Here is an 18,877-nt window from a genome sequence, read left to right as displayed (position 1 = left end):
CCGAGTTGCCTGCGAGTGTGGAGGGCGGTGCTGTTTTAGACGGCAACAATTACAGCTGTACAGCAAGCCTCTTAACCTGTTTCACCCTTTTTGTTGTTAAGACGAATCACAGCCGCAGACAAGAAGTGCTTGTTTTTTTTTTTTTTTGTTTTGTTTTCGTCTCTCACTTTTAACAGTTTCTTCCCATTCAAACACAACCTTCTGGCGGGCAACACCGCGGCGCACCGGTGGGATCCCACCTTCCGACTGCATAATGAAGGCAGGGAGGATGGAAATTTCATGATGAAATTTACACCCAAAAAAAAAAAAAAACACATACAGAGCAAAGAGAAGGAGAAAGGCTGACATTTGAATGTGAAAACACAGTTTGAATTACAACGAGGCGTCTGCTGCCTGTTACCAAACAGACTGGGTGGACTCATTACCTGTCTGATACGCGCTCCACCAGCTCCCTGATTCCTAATTAATGAAAATGCTCCTGTATGTGTGGATGTCGATGTGAACACGTCGGACGCACTAAATGGGCTTGCCAACCTGTAAAAGCTTTAAGAAAAAAATAAAATAAATAAAAACAAATAAATAAATATCGCAAGCTGCCCACGGGTTGTCACGCCCATTAGGTTATTTAGAGCCACGGCAAAGATGAAATAATTACATTTGCCAGTGAGGGCCAGAGTTGACTCTGCGGCTCTGTAGCTCAGATTAACAGGCAGTTCTGCGGTGGAACAACCTGCCATTTTTCAGGCCTAATTAAGGCAGTCTCGTGGCACTGGCTCTCTCCAGAGATGCCACTTGTTACAGTTCATTGGTGCGTCTGTCTTCTGCCATAATATAAATTGATATCATGATGGGGGTGGAAGGGGCCGAGGCACTGTGGATTGCGGTGGGGACGACGGGGAGGAGGGCTGGATTCACATTGTACAATCACTTCATTGTAATCATTACACACATGAGTGGATCTGGGATTCTGCTGTCCCCAGCCTGCTTGCGGCTTCCCACAGGGAGGTTAGTCAAAAATGATGCGAAGATGTGAGTTTTATATACGTGTTTAGTGGTGTCCCTCAGCAAGATTGCACCGAGTTACTATTTGACATTTTAATTACCGTTGTGCACAAGGTCAAGCTGGACTTGTTCAGTTTTCCTTTTTACAGCTCAACTCTTTGTGGAGTTTATTAGAGGATTTGTGTCTTGATTGTACCAAATTGCCCAATTTCTTCAGATAAAAACCAAAGTTTCTTTTCACATTTTTCAAAATTGCTATGCCACTTTTTTTTAGCTGTTTCTGATGGAGTGGTCAGAGTCCTCTGTTCATCTACTTCCTGTTTTGGCCTCTGTGTCTCATCCTTTTGTTCACATATTTATAAAGTTAGCATTGTTTATGTCTGTGTTAACTGAAGGGAATATACTACTTATGAAAGTAAAAATTGCATGCATGTACAAGATTCCAGTTCACATGCCGGAATATAGTTTACATGCCATGTTCTACTCTTGGCACATTCATATTTAAATTAATATTTTAATCATATTAACATGTTTTTATTTCTGCCTGGAAGCAATATTAATGTCGTTGGAGTGGCTCGGCTAGACTCCCAACTTGACTCTTGATCTTGCATGTATCATTTTTTTTCATCTCATTATCAAATCATAAACTTTCTGGTTGGATAAAACTAATTTGACCTCAGGGGTGTTGATCATTTTGGCCTTTGAGTGCACGTCTCAGGGCACAGGCTGGTTACTGGTATGAAAGTGTAACGAAACTTTGAATCCACTAAAGTTTAACTCGTACCGTTTCTATAGTTTCAATTCCTTCTAAAGAGTTTCCCAGAGTTATTGGAGTTTTCTTTGACAAAATCGACCATGAAACAACAAAGTTGTCACTGCCGCTCAGATGGTTTCAAAAAGTCTGACATCTTTATCTTACAGTAATGACATATGAGGAAATTTGTAAGGATGTTGTATGTAGCACAATTGGGTCCCAGGTAAGTCCTCATCAGGCCCTTCATTTCACACTGTAAACACTATTGTCAAATACCTTTTTCCACCTCCTTCCTCTGATTAAATCTACCTTTTCTGCTCATTCCGTAATTACAGCAAAGCCTTGACTGTCGGTACAGAAAAACGTCTTCACACCTCTGGTCACCAATTCAGATTATCAGTTTCTTAGAGGTGTCGCGTCACTCCGGAGGATGAAAACAGATATGCCACGGCACAAGGAGCAAGGAAAACATTAGCGAGCAGAAGCATGGCGTCTGTTCTATAAAAAGAAGAAGCAAAATTTAATATCAGATCTCACCAGAAGATGACTTATCCCCGACAGCTTTGGCTTGTCGGGATCAAGTCAACAGACGCGCGCTTGTAACAAGCCGAGTCTGAGCAAATGACTGAGTTGGTGTGAAATGAGAGGAGCTCACGGAGGGGAAAATAATTGAAGCTATTGACAGATGTCATTTGCAGAACTCCATATATTGATCCAAAGTGTAATTTATGTTTTCCCTCTGAGAGTGTGTCCCCTCATTAGGGTGCAGAAAGTGAGTGGGCGCTGCCAACCGGTGGGTCCGAGGAGGTACGGGCGTCATGTGTGGGTGATGTTTGGGGCGTTGATGTCGTGGGAAGCGGCGCGTCGAGGGAGTGAGCGAGGTGGTGCGAAAACAGCATGCCCACCTCCTCCTTCGTCAACACAACCCCTGGTGACAGCTGTCACGTCACCATGGCAACGAGTGCCACCTATTTCTTGTGATGCTTATTTATACTCTTAGTTCAACTTTGAAGTGGCTGGCTTGATCTTATTGTGTGACTCATCTGCGAACGGGGTTTTAAGGTAGCTTAAAGGGAAAGGCTCTTAGCCGGCAGAGCCAGTCACAACCCTGCTCAGAATCGGATAATTACACTTTCAGTCTGACACTCATAGCAGCACTGCAGACTTTAGAGGGGGGAGAGGGGAAATCAAAAATGTAGTGTTTATTTGCCGCGTGTGGAGAATGGAAAAATAAAATGTGCGATAAGCGCTTGTTATCACTGAGATTGCAATTTGTCACTCCAGCCACGCTAAATTAGTCGACATTACTTCCATCATTAAACAGGCCACGTTTTCAAAACGCCAGACTCAAAGGAGCGCACGGCGCTTTGTGTCAGAGTTGCAGGGGATTGTAGTCTTTGTGGTTCACTTTACACACTTTAGGGGCGTTTGTAAGTAAACTGGGTGGATGGGTGGATGGTTAGGGGTGGGGGAGTTAAAGCCGGACTGTTTGAACTGCATGCTGGTGAGAAAATAAAAAAAGAGACGTTTTACTTGGCAGGATGGTCTTTGTGGAATTACTGCGAGTAAACGCTGAGAGAACAGTGAGGATTTCACCTATGAAGGCTCGGCTTCATCACTGGGTGGCAGCACGCACGAGGAATCGAAAAACTGCTCCGGAGAGGGAAGTTTTAAAAAGACCAGACCGAAACTTTAACTTTAGAGCCACACAAATATAACTAAATAGAAGAGTAAATGTGTAAATACAAAAAAAAAAAAAAAAAAAAACACTAGTCGCATTAACAGTTACTGCCCGTTTAGTAAAAATTAGCAGCGTTTAACCGCATTTCAGGTTCAGTTTCTGATCACTGCCTGATCTTTTGTGATGTTCCTTCGTCACAAACCAACATGACTAATAAAAGAGCCCCACAGAATTGCAGGTATAACAATGTTGTAATGTAGTCAATATCACAATAATGATTGAGAATTCAATTATTATCTTTGAGTTTCAAAGCATAATTAGCTGCATATGGCGGTCACATTCACTGCTCCTTTACAAAGAAGATTGTTTTGTTAAGTTTTGCATTATATCGCAAACATTTTCACCTGTTCAAAACGTGTTTACATTGCATTAGTCCTGTTGTTATTGTCGCCTGGCTAAACTGCGCCTCTAATTGAATTAATCTAAGTTTGTCAGTATGTCCTAAAATAGATGTCATTTCTTTTCATTCACTTTGGGTTTGAATCTTTTTTACTGTACAGCCTATGTGTCACGATCTGTGTTTGTGTGTTTATTTTTGAGTTTTTCTGTGTAGTGCTGTTCCCTGTGAGTCTCTGTCCTGTCCTCCCCGTTTGTCTCCCAGGTGTGTCTCGTCCCCTTGATTACCCCGTGTGTATTTAAGTCCACCTGTAGTCTCCGTCTCTTGTCAGATCCTCGTCGTTGTTAGCGTCATTCCTCATTCTTCGTGTCCTACGTCAGTTCGCAGTTTCCTCAGTAGAACTGTATAGTCCTGAGGTTTCATGTGTCAGTCTTTGTCAGTCGCTACCGGTATTAGCTGTGTGCTAACGTGCTGCCTGTCCTGGACTGTGAGATCTTCATTAAATTCATCATCTTCTCCACACCTGGGTTCTCTGCGTCTCTCCTCACCACCACCAACCATACCACTTCATGACACTATGTAGATGTTTTGTGACGGCTGTTTTTCTTATAGCTTGCTATTATTCTAGATTAGATTCCATCCTATTTCACATTAAATACAGTTAATTAACACAAATGTAGTTGATATAGTAGCTAATTGTTCAGGACTTCTTATATATTCACGCTCACACTTCACTCAGAACGAACAGGACTCAGAATTGAGTTACGTGATTGATTATATTGTTTTGAAATTGAAAATTCAGCGTATCACAGAGTCAAACAGGTTCATTCAGAGTATCTTCTTTCTATTCAGAGTTTGTTAAGCCCGCTTTCTGAAACAGGGCTCCGGTGTGTGATTATTCATCTCCTCTCAGTTTACCTTTTGCCTTTTCACCCGGTTGCACCTTGTGAATAATCAACCACCCACCTCTTGTCTGCAATCACACTGCCCTGTATTTAAGCTCATGGATTTTCATTGCTCTTTGCTGGATTCTCCCTCATCTTCTGCTGCCTCCCGGGTTCCTTTGTTATTATATTATTAAAGTTCTTATTCTTGGGTCCACACATTTGGGTCCTCGTCAAGGCTCGCTAAACTCAACAATTTCACTCTAAAGTTAAAAAAAAAAGAAAAAGTTTTTACAGTCTCTACATGTTCTTTAAAAGCTACGTGCCTGCTTTAATGCAACTGTTTAACACAGCGATTTCTGGAGTCTGTGGAGAATGGTTAGAGAAAGAGACAATAAACAATAAGTAGCTAGGATCAGAAACTGGGGCTACATTTTAAACATGCTCGCCAAAGTTGGCAATGGTTGGAGAAACATTGCCTCATCCAATGATTCCCCATTTCAGCTTTCACATTAAAATGGTTGGCTCAGAATTGGATGTAATCGATATGAATACATCGATCCATCTTGCCTTGTGTCAATGGTAGCGGTGGTATAATGACATGGAAAATATTTTCTCTGCCCTATTTGGACCCCTTAGTAAGAATTGAGGAATGATTATTTGAGTGCAGTGTATGGGAAGATTAGCGTTATGAATGTGCAACCAAAAAAAATTGGCAGCAACTGTACGATGCTTGTAAGTCAATGTGGAAAGAAGTCTCTTAGGAAGGTTTGAAGCCTAATGAAATGCGGGCCTCCAAGAAATGAGCCAGTTTTGAAGCCAAAAGGACGCCCAACCCAGTCCTAACAAGGTGTGCTAGATAAAGTGGCGAGTGGGTATCTGTTCTAAACAAGTTCTCTGAATCCTCCTCCAAAGTGAGAAATAGCTGCATAACTTTCCTCTCTGTATCTTTTTTTGATCTGACACGCAGCCAAGCATAAACTCAAGAAACCTTTAATTCTGTGATTCATCGGCCTCTTCGGTCGAGCCTTGCGACAGGCACCAGTCGGCTGCCGCCGTTAATGTCTCTAGGAGAGAATTTATGTCTAAAGCCGTGCCTCTCTCCTCCTATCTCCCACTCAACCCATTAGAGGATTCCCCACCAAAGGTTTTGCAGGAACGCCTTCCATCAAGAGCCGCGCTAATGAAAGGCATTATACATTACAAAGTGTTTGATTTAGGGATGATTTACAGTCCCTTTCCCCTCAGCGTTGAGAAATGGAAACCTTTCCTGAGATAAGCTCAGAATCCACCTGCGATATTCAAAGGACATCAAAGGGTTCACATGGTGTATAGGATTCATTGTCGGCGTTAAGAACCACAAGAACAGCTTTCTATCAGATCTGAAATTTCCATAACAGAGTGAGAGGCATGAGAGTTATTATGTTTCCGGGATCAATGGCAGCTTTGGTGATACGCGGCCGAGCTCGCATACGCTGCATGTTTGGGTGCTGGATCGCTGCCTCTGCCTGTCGCTGATCTGACGCCGACACAAACATCACTTCTGTCTGTTTATACAAATATTCCAAATGTTCCTGAGCCGCAGATGATAACCTTTTTCTCATCTCCGCTCTGTGTAAATTCCCCCAGCTCTGCAGAACTGAACTGTAAAAACAGACGGCCGCACTTTCCTATTAGCTTTCCGTTGAGCAGCCAATGACGGAGCCACGCAAAAAGTATTCACACCCCTGTTGCTTTTTCCCCATTATCCGTTGCGACAACCAGAAACTTCAGTGTATGTTTATGTGCTAAACCAACACAACGTGGCGCATGATTGTTGTGGAAGAAAAATTACACGTTTTCAATCATTTTTTTTGCAACTAAAAATCTGAAGTGTGGTGTACAGTTGTGTTCGTTACTCTTTATTGCCCCTAATTAAAATCCTCTGCAAGCTACTGCTTCCAGATGTGACCTAATAAAACAGAAATCATCTGTAATTTATTTTCAGTATAAATTCTGTTTTCATTTGCAGGGAGAGTAACTAGAGGGATGCAAAATTAATTAAACTTTTTTATTTTTTTGACATTTTTGCTACTTACATAGTAATAAAATGTTATTTTCATCAATATTCCAGATGCAGTTTACATCACATAAAACATAATTAAACAGCAACGTTCAGGGCCATGTGAAGGAGGGCGCAGAAGTGAACAGTGGAAAATCGTTACATTCTGAAGTTGCAAGAGAAGAGTACATGAGCATTTTTTTCAAGTTCATCAACTTGAACACACAACCCACTCCCCCCAATGAAACATGGTCTCTTCAGCTAGTAAAAGTAAGTCTGAACTTCTCTGCTGCCTCCTCAACTCTATCCAAAATTAAACTGATGATGGATGGATGAACGGATGGATGGATGAACGGATGGATGGATGAAAGGATGGATGGACCAATGGAACATGTTAGAAGCTGCAACAGACATCAGGTGGTTGAACTTTCACCTTTCAACGGGTGAATAACCCTAAATTGTCAGCCAGATGTAGACAGAAAATTTCAAGCCAGGGGAACTAAATACAAATGCTGGCCACACTTTTCAGATTTGTATTTGCTTAAAAACAAAACGCAAAACTGTGCGGCTTTACAGTTCAAATCTTTGTACTACTTTACATTGGTCTGTCATATTAAGTCCTAATAAGAAACATTTGAAGTTTGTGCTTTAAGGGGTACAAATACTTTTGCAAGGCGGTGTGTTTTAACTTTTTTTTTTTCCCTCCCTCGCTGCCAGTTTTAATAATTGGCATGATTTTGTTTGCCACCTACACGAATACTTAATACCTGACAGCTTGTAACCAGCAGCATTTAATCACAGCTGACAACTGATAATCCATGTCTCTGCCCTGATGGATCATTGACTTTCATTTTTCTCTTCCTCCTCGCCCTTCTAGTCCCCCGCTCCTTATTTTTGTCCTCGTGTTAGACAAAAAAAGCTGTTTGGGGCTGGAAGATGTGATAATCATGTGTGAATTGCTTCTAAAAATCTCTTGGATCACATCCATGGGTGTTAGCTGTCACTGGGTTGAGTTCCTAGATCTGCTACAAAAGACTCAGGAGGCTTGATGTAAATTTATGTGAACATTGCCACAGTAACTCCAACTTTGATGACCGTCCCAGTGGCTATCATTAATCGTCCATATGGCATGTTGGTGTGTGATGTTCCTCTCATGTACAGGATCTACTCATTCAGCTCTTTTTCTCCCTGTTTTCCTTCAACTGGCTGCTCAATTTTTTAAGCGATAACTCGATTTCTAGAGAGTCTGTTTGTATGAATAAAATAATAATTATGGCACATGCTGCTGGGTGTGGATAAATTGGATTATTTAGCAATACTTCCTCCGATCTTTATAATTGTCAGCTCTGTTGCATAATAAAGGCAGGAAAGGCTTTCTCTTAGTCCGAGGTTCAGAAGCGGAACAAAAAGGGCCAAAACAAACGGCGTCTACTTGTTTCACTCACAGATATGAATTCTTGTCTTGCAACGCCTCGAGCGAAAGCAGTTCTTATCGTGAGTCATTTTCATTCCAAATAATGAAGTAAACATGCCTGGCTGCACAGCGTACAAATTTATTTTGGACAGCATTAGTGTCACGACACGCAACGGACTGAGCTGACATTGTATTTATTTTTCATGCGGCGCTCAAGGCCAGCAGATCCGATGCTGCTCAGGATATTAGAATAAGAGGATTGTGTGTGTTGTCAACTTTCCCTGTGAGAGCTGGAGTTTATTTCTCTTGCTAATTGCAAACACAGACGAGGCTTTGTTGTAAGATCGACTAAATGGATTTGCCCAAAAAAACAAAAAAACAAAAAGAAGCCTTGGGAATCAGTTTTGATTAAAGATATTTAAAAAGTCAATCAACTGTTATGAAAGGCAAGAAATCAAAATGGGTAAAGACACGTCAGTTGTAGTTTGGTCCTTGCCGTGTTCCCTTCTTCAGCATTCAGTACGCTTTACATCAGAGGGATACAGATTTGTGTTATTATTAGATTGGAATGCATGTAAATAACTTTAAATCTGTCTATATGCCTGGATTAAATGGATTTTAGTTTTAATTTTACAATTGTAAATGTGCTTATCTACATGTTTTTGTTGTCTACTGTGTCAGACAAGATCGTTTTGTGACTCCAAGGAACAGGTTGTTTAAAATTATTTTGTTTTAATCAAGAGTCCTAATCTGTTGTTTTTTTTAGGGTTTTTTTTATAAGAAACATTTGGTCAAAACAGAAATGAGAACCAAATTCTGAGTGAAATCCAATATAAAGTTTTCTGGGCTTTTTCTCTCCATTATGTAGGAAAACAGTAGTGAAAAATTAACGACACATATTGATGTTTTATAGTCTTTTCTCAGGGGTACAGAATAGAAGTACCTCTGGACAAAATTATAATGTATAGGTAATTTCCAAAGATTCAGACTGATTTGGAACCAAGTGCTTCACAGTTTGCCAAGTCAAACAAGGAAATGAATACATTTGTATCCTGGAATGAAATTAAGCCATACCATCTCATATTAGATTCCTGGAAAAGCTGATGATTGTCTTCGTACTGAATCGTGTTTTGAGATGTGAAGTAGTTAATCGAACTTGGCCCTGTTTGGTGGCTCTTCTGGCACTCGGTTCAAGGAGAGAAAATCCCCCAAGCATTCCTAAGTTTCTACAGCATCTCATTTACATGTCACACCGTGCACCATCTTCAACGTTGCTTCGAAGTGTCCATGTTTGCCAGGCAAACATTGCAGCTCCTTGTCACTTTCAGCTGCCTCCAAAGATAAGTGACTCCTCGCGAAGCGCCACGATAAAATACTCAACTTTTACAGCAGTAATAAACTGTTTTATAGCCTATTGATGAAAACATTTTAATCTCGACAGCCAGTTTTTCCTTTCACATAGGATAGAGATGCTTGTATGTCATCCTTTTAAATCACCTATGGTGCAATGTTTACTGTAAAAACTTGAAATGTGCTAAAGGCCAACAGTTGGGACAGAGAAAATAATCTCTTTGAAATGATTTGCTTTGGAGAAATGACTTCCTAAAAGAAAACATTTTTACCCCTGAGAGGTTGCTAAACTCTTGCCAAATAAGCACTTACTGTACTACAGGGAACAAATGACACAGAGCCCATGCCAATAGTTATAAAACAAACCTTCTACATCAATAGGAATTAGGTTGGTTTTCTCTAATCCACTCACTCGGTCGCTCGGCCCTTCAAACAGGATTTGTCACTTGATGTGTTTAAATTTGTCATAGCGGAAAAGACCAGATGTACAGTACTTTGAAAAAAAAAAAATGTTTTTTTGTTTTTTTTCCACATGTAAATGTTTTAGATAATTATATTTTATTATCAAAGATAATCTGAGGAAATATTAAAAGCAGTTTTTGCATGATAGTATGATTTATTAAAGGAATAAAATACACTGCTCAAAAAAATAAAGGGAACACTCAAATAACACATCCTAGATCTGAATGAATGAAATATTCTCATTGAATACTTTGTTCTGTACAAAGTTGAATGTGCTGACAACAAAATCACACAAAAATCATCAATGGAAATCAAATTTATTAACCAATGGAGGCCTGGATTTGGAGCCACACACAAAATTAAAGTGAAATGTTCCCTTTATTTTTTTTGAGCAGTATATATCAAAATCAACTTTTTTTTTTTTCCCTAATTTGAACTAATAACTCTCCATAAACCTGATGATTGTCTGTGCTACTGTTGATAGGAACAGCCATCATCAGGGATTTGGCTAAATTTGTTATTTAGGGTAGTATATTTTGTTTTCTTTGCAAGTTTTGACATTTCCATGTAAATTTGCTTAATTCTCCAATAGTGTGCTTAAAACTGTCACATTTCTATCCTCTTTAGGTCGAATGGTTTCTAAGTAGCTGAATTCTCTTATAGTTTAAAATAAACTTCACTTGGCTTCATGTCACATGTTGAAGTCAAGTGAAGTTTACCACGTTTCACACCACCAATATAATACAATAACCAATTATGAAACAACTAATAAAAATTGCATTTTTTTTTCAAATGCCATAATCAAAATTGTCAAGCAAACATAGATCAAATATATTGATTAATGTTCCAGTTATTATCAATCAAAGGCCACTCTAAACAGGTGTGTGTTTAGCCTATATGTAAAGAAACTCAGTGTTTCAGACTTTATCCATTTTTCTAGAAGTTTGTCCCAGATTAGATGAGTATAATTACTGCCTGCTGCTTCCCCATGTTTGGCTCTGGTTCTGGAGATTCAGAATAGACCAGAACCAGAACGTCTGAGTGGTCAGAAAGACGGATATGACATCCGATTTCTTATGTATTTTGGTACGAAGCCATTCACTGTTTTGTACACCAACTGAAGTATTTTAAAGTTTATTCTCTGAGCTCAGACACACAGCCCCACCCGGTGGCGAGTCAGGAGTTGGAATAGCGAGTGTGGCCACAACAAATATTGATCAGCAGCATTACCCAGCTTTACAAATGTGCGATGCGCTGGCGACGGGTATTCTGCAGGCTGGTGACTGTGTCAGACTGTCTGCAGTGGTTTGGAAGTAGAATGAGCTCAGGACAGAGCCGGGTTGCAGCAGCGCTGTAGAGCGCTGTAAAAATCTCCAACATGACAGAAAAGAAAGTTGACAGATTTGTCAGCAGTTGGATTTTAGATTAAAAAAAAGTAGCAACGGGGTGTAGGAAGTGGCGACAGAGTTTATGAGTTAGCTCCTGTCGTCCTGACAGCAGCCATCCCTGCACTTGGCCACGCCCCCTTTGCTTCGCCCACTTTGCTGGAGTTTTTTTTTTTTTTTTTTTATGTGTAAGTGGCGGGGTTGTGTTTTCAGAGGGGGCCAAACCCTCATTTGGAAACTGCTTTTCATATTTACCCAGGTTATATCTGTCTAACACAAGAGGAAATTCTTTGGTCAAATACATGATGCCGTAATGCACTCCTAAGTGATGCACTGAGGAAGGGTTTGAGCATCCTCTGATTCCATGAACCCATTAAGCAGTTTACAGCTTCAGTTCACAGCAAATTGGACTGTGAGATAGGATAAAGATCACCCAGCTAACTGATCTGAAACGTCTGTGTTTTTTTTTTTCTTGTTCCTCTCTTCCTCAGGTGATTCAGACCATCAGTGCGGTGGACAAGGATGAACCTCTGGACGGACATCGCTTTAATTTCGCCCTGGATGCAACCGTCGCCGGCAACCTGAATTTCACCCTGCGAGATAACAAAGGTGCAACTGCCTTTTTGTGCCACTCTTTGATGCTGTTCAAAGATAGTGGGTTACTCTTTATTGTGAATTTATAGAGGAGTGCCGAACGCACACATACAGAGAACCTGTGAGTGTTTGATGCTAAAAGGACACACACACAAAAAAATCATTGTAGTCGGTAGAAATTCTTTATTTGGATTAGAAAACAGAACAATGTTTGGTTAAGGGCTTTATTTAGTCATTTCTAGTTTAAACAGCTTTGCTTACCTTTAGTGAATTGATGAATCTTTTATTATATTTTTTTCCTATTTTTGTTTAGCTCTAACTTCTGTCACTTTATTAGTTGTTCTACTGTCAACTAACTACACAGATACATGTTTTTATTAGTGATGGCACATACGGCTCTTTGAAAGGAACTGAATTTTGAATGAGCCATTTAGATGATCTGTTTTTGGAAATATATTTTTTTTCTAAGACAAACGGCTCTATTTCTGTTTCATACAGTTGTTTACAAGTGTTGTGCGCATTCATCACATTTCAGTGCCATTTGCAATTCAGAAACACAATAAAAAGGAAGATGTAAGGAACAATAGAGGAACAAGTGAAGCTGAGTTGCTTTACCAGAAACAAAAGCACTTCAAGCTAAATGTCTCAGCTACACAACATTGTAAAGCATCTCTTAATATGTTTTATTACGATCTTATTATGAATATGTATCCTTATTGTAAAGATAAATTAAACATAGGTCTGTCCCAACATTTCAGAAAAACGCAATGACTGCCATATGGTGCATTCTGAGTATTTTCCACATGAAAGTATGTCAAGAGGGGTTTGCGTTGTTACTTGCATCTTTTTAATTCAACCAGCCAATGCAATTGACTCTTCCCATCCCTCACTGGGACTCTGCACAGCGTACACCACCTACGCCACCTTTCTGCTTAAGACATGAAGCAAAATCAACAAAACCATATGGTGCATACCTCTATTTGCAACACCACGTAGTCTGTGACAGCATTCTTCTTCCACCAAGCGATGTACCTTTGACCTTTACACACAAGATGCAGCTGCCTTTATAGCATCATAATCTGCTACCCTCCCACACATAAAAGTGGGTGGAAAACTTCATTCTAATTTCTATGTTAGACGTATAGACTCGAGAGAGTTGTACTTGACTCTATGATTATGTGCTTTCACAAATCCCTGCTGCTTTGAAAAGAAAAAGAAACATGCTCAGGGCTGATAGAGTCTCTGAGGCGATGCCCTGCGTTGAGTGGTGCGCTCACCTGTGTGGGAGATGAGTTGAGGCTGTCTCCATACCTTTTCTCAAGGCGCAGCAGCCGTCATGCTGTGCCAGAGTAATCCACATGAGTGTGAACACGTTAGACACTGAAGTGTATGTTCAAGGTAATTCAGGTAGCAGACTAGGGATTATCTAGTCTGCATTGGAAGACCTGTTTCATACCAGTACGGAGGCAAATCAGTTTTTGAGGGAGTAGCATTCAGTCCAGCAGAGCCTTTACTGACTATTTTTGTATGTGAATTTTTATACCTACATAGTAGATGCATATCATATATAATTTCAGGAAATATTGGTTTCATGCATTTAAATTTGAAGTATTTTTTTTAGGATATTAAAATCTTTCAGAGTGTTCCAACTGACCCAGTATGTAGGTGAAAGTGGAACTAAATGAAAAGAGGGAACTCAAAACAGCTAGCCTTTTTACAAGAGTGACAGGAAGAACTAGACTGTTAATAGGAAGCCAAAATGTCCTGTTTTTAGTTTGCACCATGCCATGTAGATAAAGCAACAAAGCCGTTAAAAAAGATACTAAGAAATAAACTTTTTGGCCTGCATTTAAGAAGATAACTGCCTCAGCATGCCACCTCCCCTATGAAACATGGTGGTGGCAGCATCATCCGGCGGCTGTCGAGAGGCTTTTCTTCATCATCTTTACACTTACGTAAAGTTGGAGTGGAGCAGCGGAGATGTGTGAGTAATCAGGCATTTCTGACTGGTCAAAGGGATGAATCTGGGTTTGGCAATCACCATGACACCAGAACTTTTCTATCTGTATTGCCAAGTGGAAAGTTTAGTAGAAGGATGATAATAGTGTTTTGTTGGTTTTAAACGGGTTGTGCTCTTTGTCTGAGTTTCAGTGAAATGAACTACAAATACTGTAGAGTGCAAAACAGAAACGGATAATTTCATTCTCCTGACTGTGAGGACAGGTTGAAGTTGCCACCTCAACCTGATGGTGGAAAGCTTTCACAGAAGAGTTTAACCTGTTTTTGATGCAAAGGGTGAATTAAGACCATTTTAAAGGTGTGAGTTGAGCTGTTAGGAACACACTACATCTTTAACTCCAAACCCTCACATGTTTCCTGAACTCTGATCTTACTGATGCGTACGTGGCTTAAAGTGGGAATGCATCTGAAGTCTTAACAAGTAATCACATAGGCAGCATTGGTTTGATTGGTGGTTTCTGACTGGGAGCAGTGTATTTCTGCAGGTGGCAGTAGGGCCACAGGGAGGAGGCAGAGGAGCTCGGATATTCATACATTATCTGTCTCACCCTCTACCATCACGTCCATAATGACAATTTTAACAAGGATGTAAAGAACACATTTTTATAAACACTGCCTGCTGCAGCTTTGAGGGAATTTTTACTAAACCATCCATCTAATTTAATCTTTTTGACTGATTAGTGCATTTTGTTTTTACTCAAGGGAATATATCCACTTCATATTTTAAGGGACTTTTCTTAACGTCTCTTATGTAAATCAGCTGTTCTTTTTATTCCTAGGTGATCATGTTTTCTTTACAATAGAGCCCCTCTTTGTAATAAATTTCCCTTTTTTTTTCTCAGACATCTGAAAGCAAACGATGAAATCTACATTTCAATCATGGCGGCTCAGTTTGAGAGTGGATTTCATTCTATTGATACAGCCGTCATGAAAAGCTTTAGCTGCTATATAATGGCCCTTTGTTTTCCTGACTCTGGCTTTCATACTGAGATTTGACATAAAATTTTACTATGAAACCAAAGCTGCTATTAGCCAACAGGTGGTCAAGACCACAGAAAGGCACCACTGTGTGTCATATAATAAACTGTGTTAATGATGCCATCTGTTAGCCCTACTGGTGAAGTCATTTCAAAATGCATGAACAAAGCAAAGAAGGTGTTACGCTACCTGCTGTTAATATCTACATTGGATGGATGCACCATTAAACTTGTGTTTTTTCTCTCCCTTTTGCAGACAACACTGCCTCCATACTGACGAAACGAGGCGGCTTCAGGAGACGGGAGCAGGCCGTGTATCGACTGCCCGTGTTGATTACAGACAACGGAAAGCCCGCCCTCAGCAGCACCAACACGCTTTCGGTGCGCGTGTGTGACTGTGACTCGGACGGCGTGGCCCTGTCTTGTGGAGCCGTGGCCTACACGGCAACTGGCCTGAGCACCGGCGCCCTTCTGGCTATTCTGGGCTGCATCATTACACTTCTGGGTAAGAACCGGATGACCTCAGTGTCAGAAACATAAAGCCTTGTTCCAGCTGTTTGTTTTTCTCTTGGCTGGTCTGTTCAGCGTAAAGGTCGGAGTGGGCAGCTTTTAATATTGGAGGAGGGTTACAGATACTGGCTTTATGCTCGGATTTCCTTGTTTCTGTTATGTGGGTCTTCAACTCAAGTATTAAAACCGCTATTAAAACATTTCTAGGAATATTGAAACATTAAAACAATATTAAAATGATGTGCAGTGATGTACAAAAGTTTATTCACGGGTGGTGGGAAAAAAGTAAAAATGTGTCATTTCTAAACCTGATGAATTTTGTCATTTTTCTTTTTAAAAGTAGAAACCACTAAACCACTTTCAGATATATCCTCTTTTTTCTGCTACATCTTTTTGTGTCAGACAAGTACATAAAAAATACAGTTTTCAAATTATGATTTTATTTATTAAGAAACTAAAATGCATCCCACCCAACGTGGCCTTATATACAAATAACTAATATTTTCCATTTTAGTTAAACGGTTACCTATGACAAGACAAAGACAGACGCACCCATGAGTTCAAATCTGATTTGCTGAAACAACAGAAGGTTTTTCCAGTGTGTTTTCAATACATATGAGGTTAGTTACAAAACTGGGCTTTTATCACCCATAGTTACATAATATATTATTTTCTGAAAACTTTGTTTCATCTCCTGCTCCCAGCTGACCTTATGAAATACATTCTAATAGTTATATGCCTGACAGAACTAAAGCAGGTCTTAGCGACCTCCTGCTGTGTTGGATATTTAATCACATTTTCTCATAGTTGAATCCATAAAATCCCTTTAGGTTGATGGTTGCCAAAGCAGTTATGAAATGCTGTAATGGCATGTGCTAATTGAGGGAGATGTAGAACGAAACACAAAAGCATTTTTTAGCTGAAAGAAATCATTCAGTATTTGTCATTTCATTTCAGAGAAGAAGCATGACTAACAGTTGAAATGACCTCATATCCGGGTTGTGTTGTCGTCTCCTTACCCCAACAAATAGCTGAAATCCACCTATTTCCACAAAGCCCCTCCCCTCCACGCCTTCCCCGGTCTGCTCCATCAGACTAGCGGCAGCAGCAATTAGAAAACACCTGGTGGAACTGGGCATCCACTTCTCAGTCCAACACTCTTAAGAATGGTTGTTATTGAGAGCAGTTAGTATAATCAGCTGACGATGAGAAGCCTTGTGATGACATGCTGTCTCATCTATTCTTACTGTTCATTAAAACTCATCATCGTTTGATGTATCTTCTTCTCACCTGGCAAACAAACTTTAATTGCGTTACTGCCATCTGCTGGGTTGGGGTTTATTCATACATGTGACTAGTATGCCACACATTTTGAACTGAGAAAGGTGTCTATTATTTTTAAGGTCTTTTGTGTAATTAACTAAAATTAGTTGCAGTTTAAAGGTAGCTAAAATGCTTCGTTATTTTTCTGAAGCAAAAATAAAACGATGCACACTCCGGGCTTCCAGACTTTACCATCTGCCTTGTCCTCGTGCATTTTTCATTTTCCTACCTGGAGCTTGTAGATAATATTCGACGACGGATGCAACATTTTCATATTTGGTTTGTATTTTGTTCAATTCTGTTTATTCTACAAACACGACTGTTAAATGTTGGTGTCTGAGTGAAAGCAGTGCTTGACACTCTACAGTTTGGTCCTCTTTCATTCTTTTAAAATATTCTCGCTTACAGAGAAATTTGACAGAAAAGGATTTGGAAAATATAACTACAAAACCTGATTTCCTTTTAGCAAAAGGAAAATACAAACTGTTCCTCTTTTCTCACCCCGGTGCTCCCATTAAAATTCAGTCCCTTAGCAAATCGAGGGAGTGGGCAGTGCTTTGACAGCTTATACACCCTACATTGGCACTGCTGCGCTCCCTCATAATCTGCCTGAACTTCCACTTTGCAAACTCCGCTCCGTTTGGCTGTTGAGTTGCGCTGGGAATTTATTTAAAATAACAACCCCTGCAGTTCAGAGAGTAGTTCAGATGTAAGTGAAGGTAGAGAAGCCATTCAGTCCAGTACTTGGAACCAAAGAGAAGCTATAGAGTTTGCAGCCAGTCCTGATCTATCTGAAGGCGGTTGAAGAGCCTCGACATCTGACATTCTCGCACAGGTCAAACCTGGAAGGAGAAATTTTCCGTTAAATTTCCATAACCGGAAAATATAGTGACCTTAGTGAGGCATCTCCGAATAGCTGCTCTGATGTTTGCAACTTGAACACCAAGAAAATCCAATAAGATCAATTATGTACAGTGAATGTTACTGGAAGAGGAGGTTTTGAATTTTAGTTAAAAAAACATTGGTGAAAATTGAGGTGAAAGCTCAACCTTTGGCTTTTGGTGTCAAATAAACCAAATATGTGACTGGCTACAACAAATCCAGTATCCCTGGGGATGTTTTTAGTTATTTACAGATTCTGAATGTGTGGATGATAAACTTTCCATGAATGGCAAACACCTGGAATGAAATTAAGTAAATATGACGATCTGAATGTTGGCATTCAGCAAACATGATCACTGGGAAAGCAGCCCCCATTGTTTCAAAGGTTGTCCCAAAACCTGGTCAGCAGCCTGGGGTGTTAAAAAAGGCTGTTGATCTAAATTACTTACAGGCATTACTTTTTTACATTACTTTTGTACAGGCAAAAGTTTTTTACAAGCCAGATTTTGTCAAGCTTATTGAATAAAAAATATATATGTTTTCTCAAAGTTTTCAGCAATTGTCCCTTTTTCCAATGAGACTGTGAACTTCTGTCTTGTCATAGAGTTGTCTATGAACCCAGAATAGTAGTTAAGGTATAAGTTATCACTGAAATGTTGATGGTAAAAGCATTCCTGTTTCACTGTTGTAATAACGTTGTCCGTTGTTAGGTTGTGGAGTGTTGTGCCATTACGGATCATAAATCATTGATGCACCAATGTCCCTTTAATTTTCTTATTTTCTAGAGAAATTCTCAGATTCATTTCTTAAGCTTCAGATGAATCCGAGGGATTATTGAAATAAGTGCTCGTGCGTTTGAAGGACGCTCTGCTTCTGGTTTTGTGTAACACCATATGTAAGGATGCCAGTAAAGACACTGGTAAATTAGCATTCATTACCACGCTTGCACAGATGACGTAGCTCTGAGCTGTCACCTCCAGGCAGCATTATTACTACTATAGACCCACAGACACAGTTTAGCTTTTAGCTGATCTTCATTCATAGACAAGAAGGAGGATCCAAACAGTGCATACAATAACTGAGATAAGATCTGTGATAAGGTCAAACTTTTCTTTTCTTTTTTTTTTTTTTTTTTTTTTTTTTTAATCCCCTGGTGTTTTTTCCCCCCATCAGTTCAACAGGAAAGCCCTCCTGTGGTGATT

General features: G+C 39.9%; 1 protein-coding gene across 1 annotated transcript in view; it reads left to right on the top strand.

The window, feature by feature from the left end:
- The window catches only part of LOC106947342 (cadherin-7), a 149,316-nt gene that overhangs the window by 116,182 nt on the left and 14,257 nt on the right, over positions 1–18,877 (top strand). Inside the window, exons 10-11 of the mRNA XM_015032265.1 lie at positions 11,862–11,979; positions 15,217–15,465. Of these exons, the coding sequence (XP_014887751.1) occupies positions 11,862–11,979; positions 15,217–15,465 (367 nt within the window). The remainder of the gene's footprint in view (positions 1–11,861; positions 11,980–15,216; positions 15,466–18,877) is intronic.

This window comes from Poecilia latipinna, unplaced genomic scaffold (genome assembly GCF_001443285.1).
Source record: "Poecilia latipinna isolate Pla-1442-1.1 unplaced genomic scaffold, P_latipinna-1.0 Scaffold236, whole genome shotgun sequence".
Classification (NCBI taxonomy): Eukaryota; Metazoa; Chordata; class Actinopteri; order Cyprinodontiformes; family Poeciliidae; genus Poecilia; species Poecilia latipinna.
The sequence above is the reverse complement of the archived record's forward strand: the minus strand, read 5'-3'. Positions and strand labels throughout refer to the sequence as shown.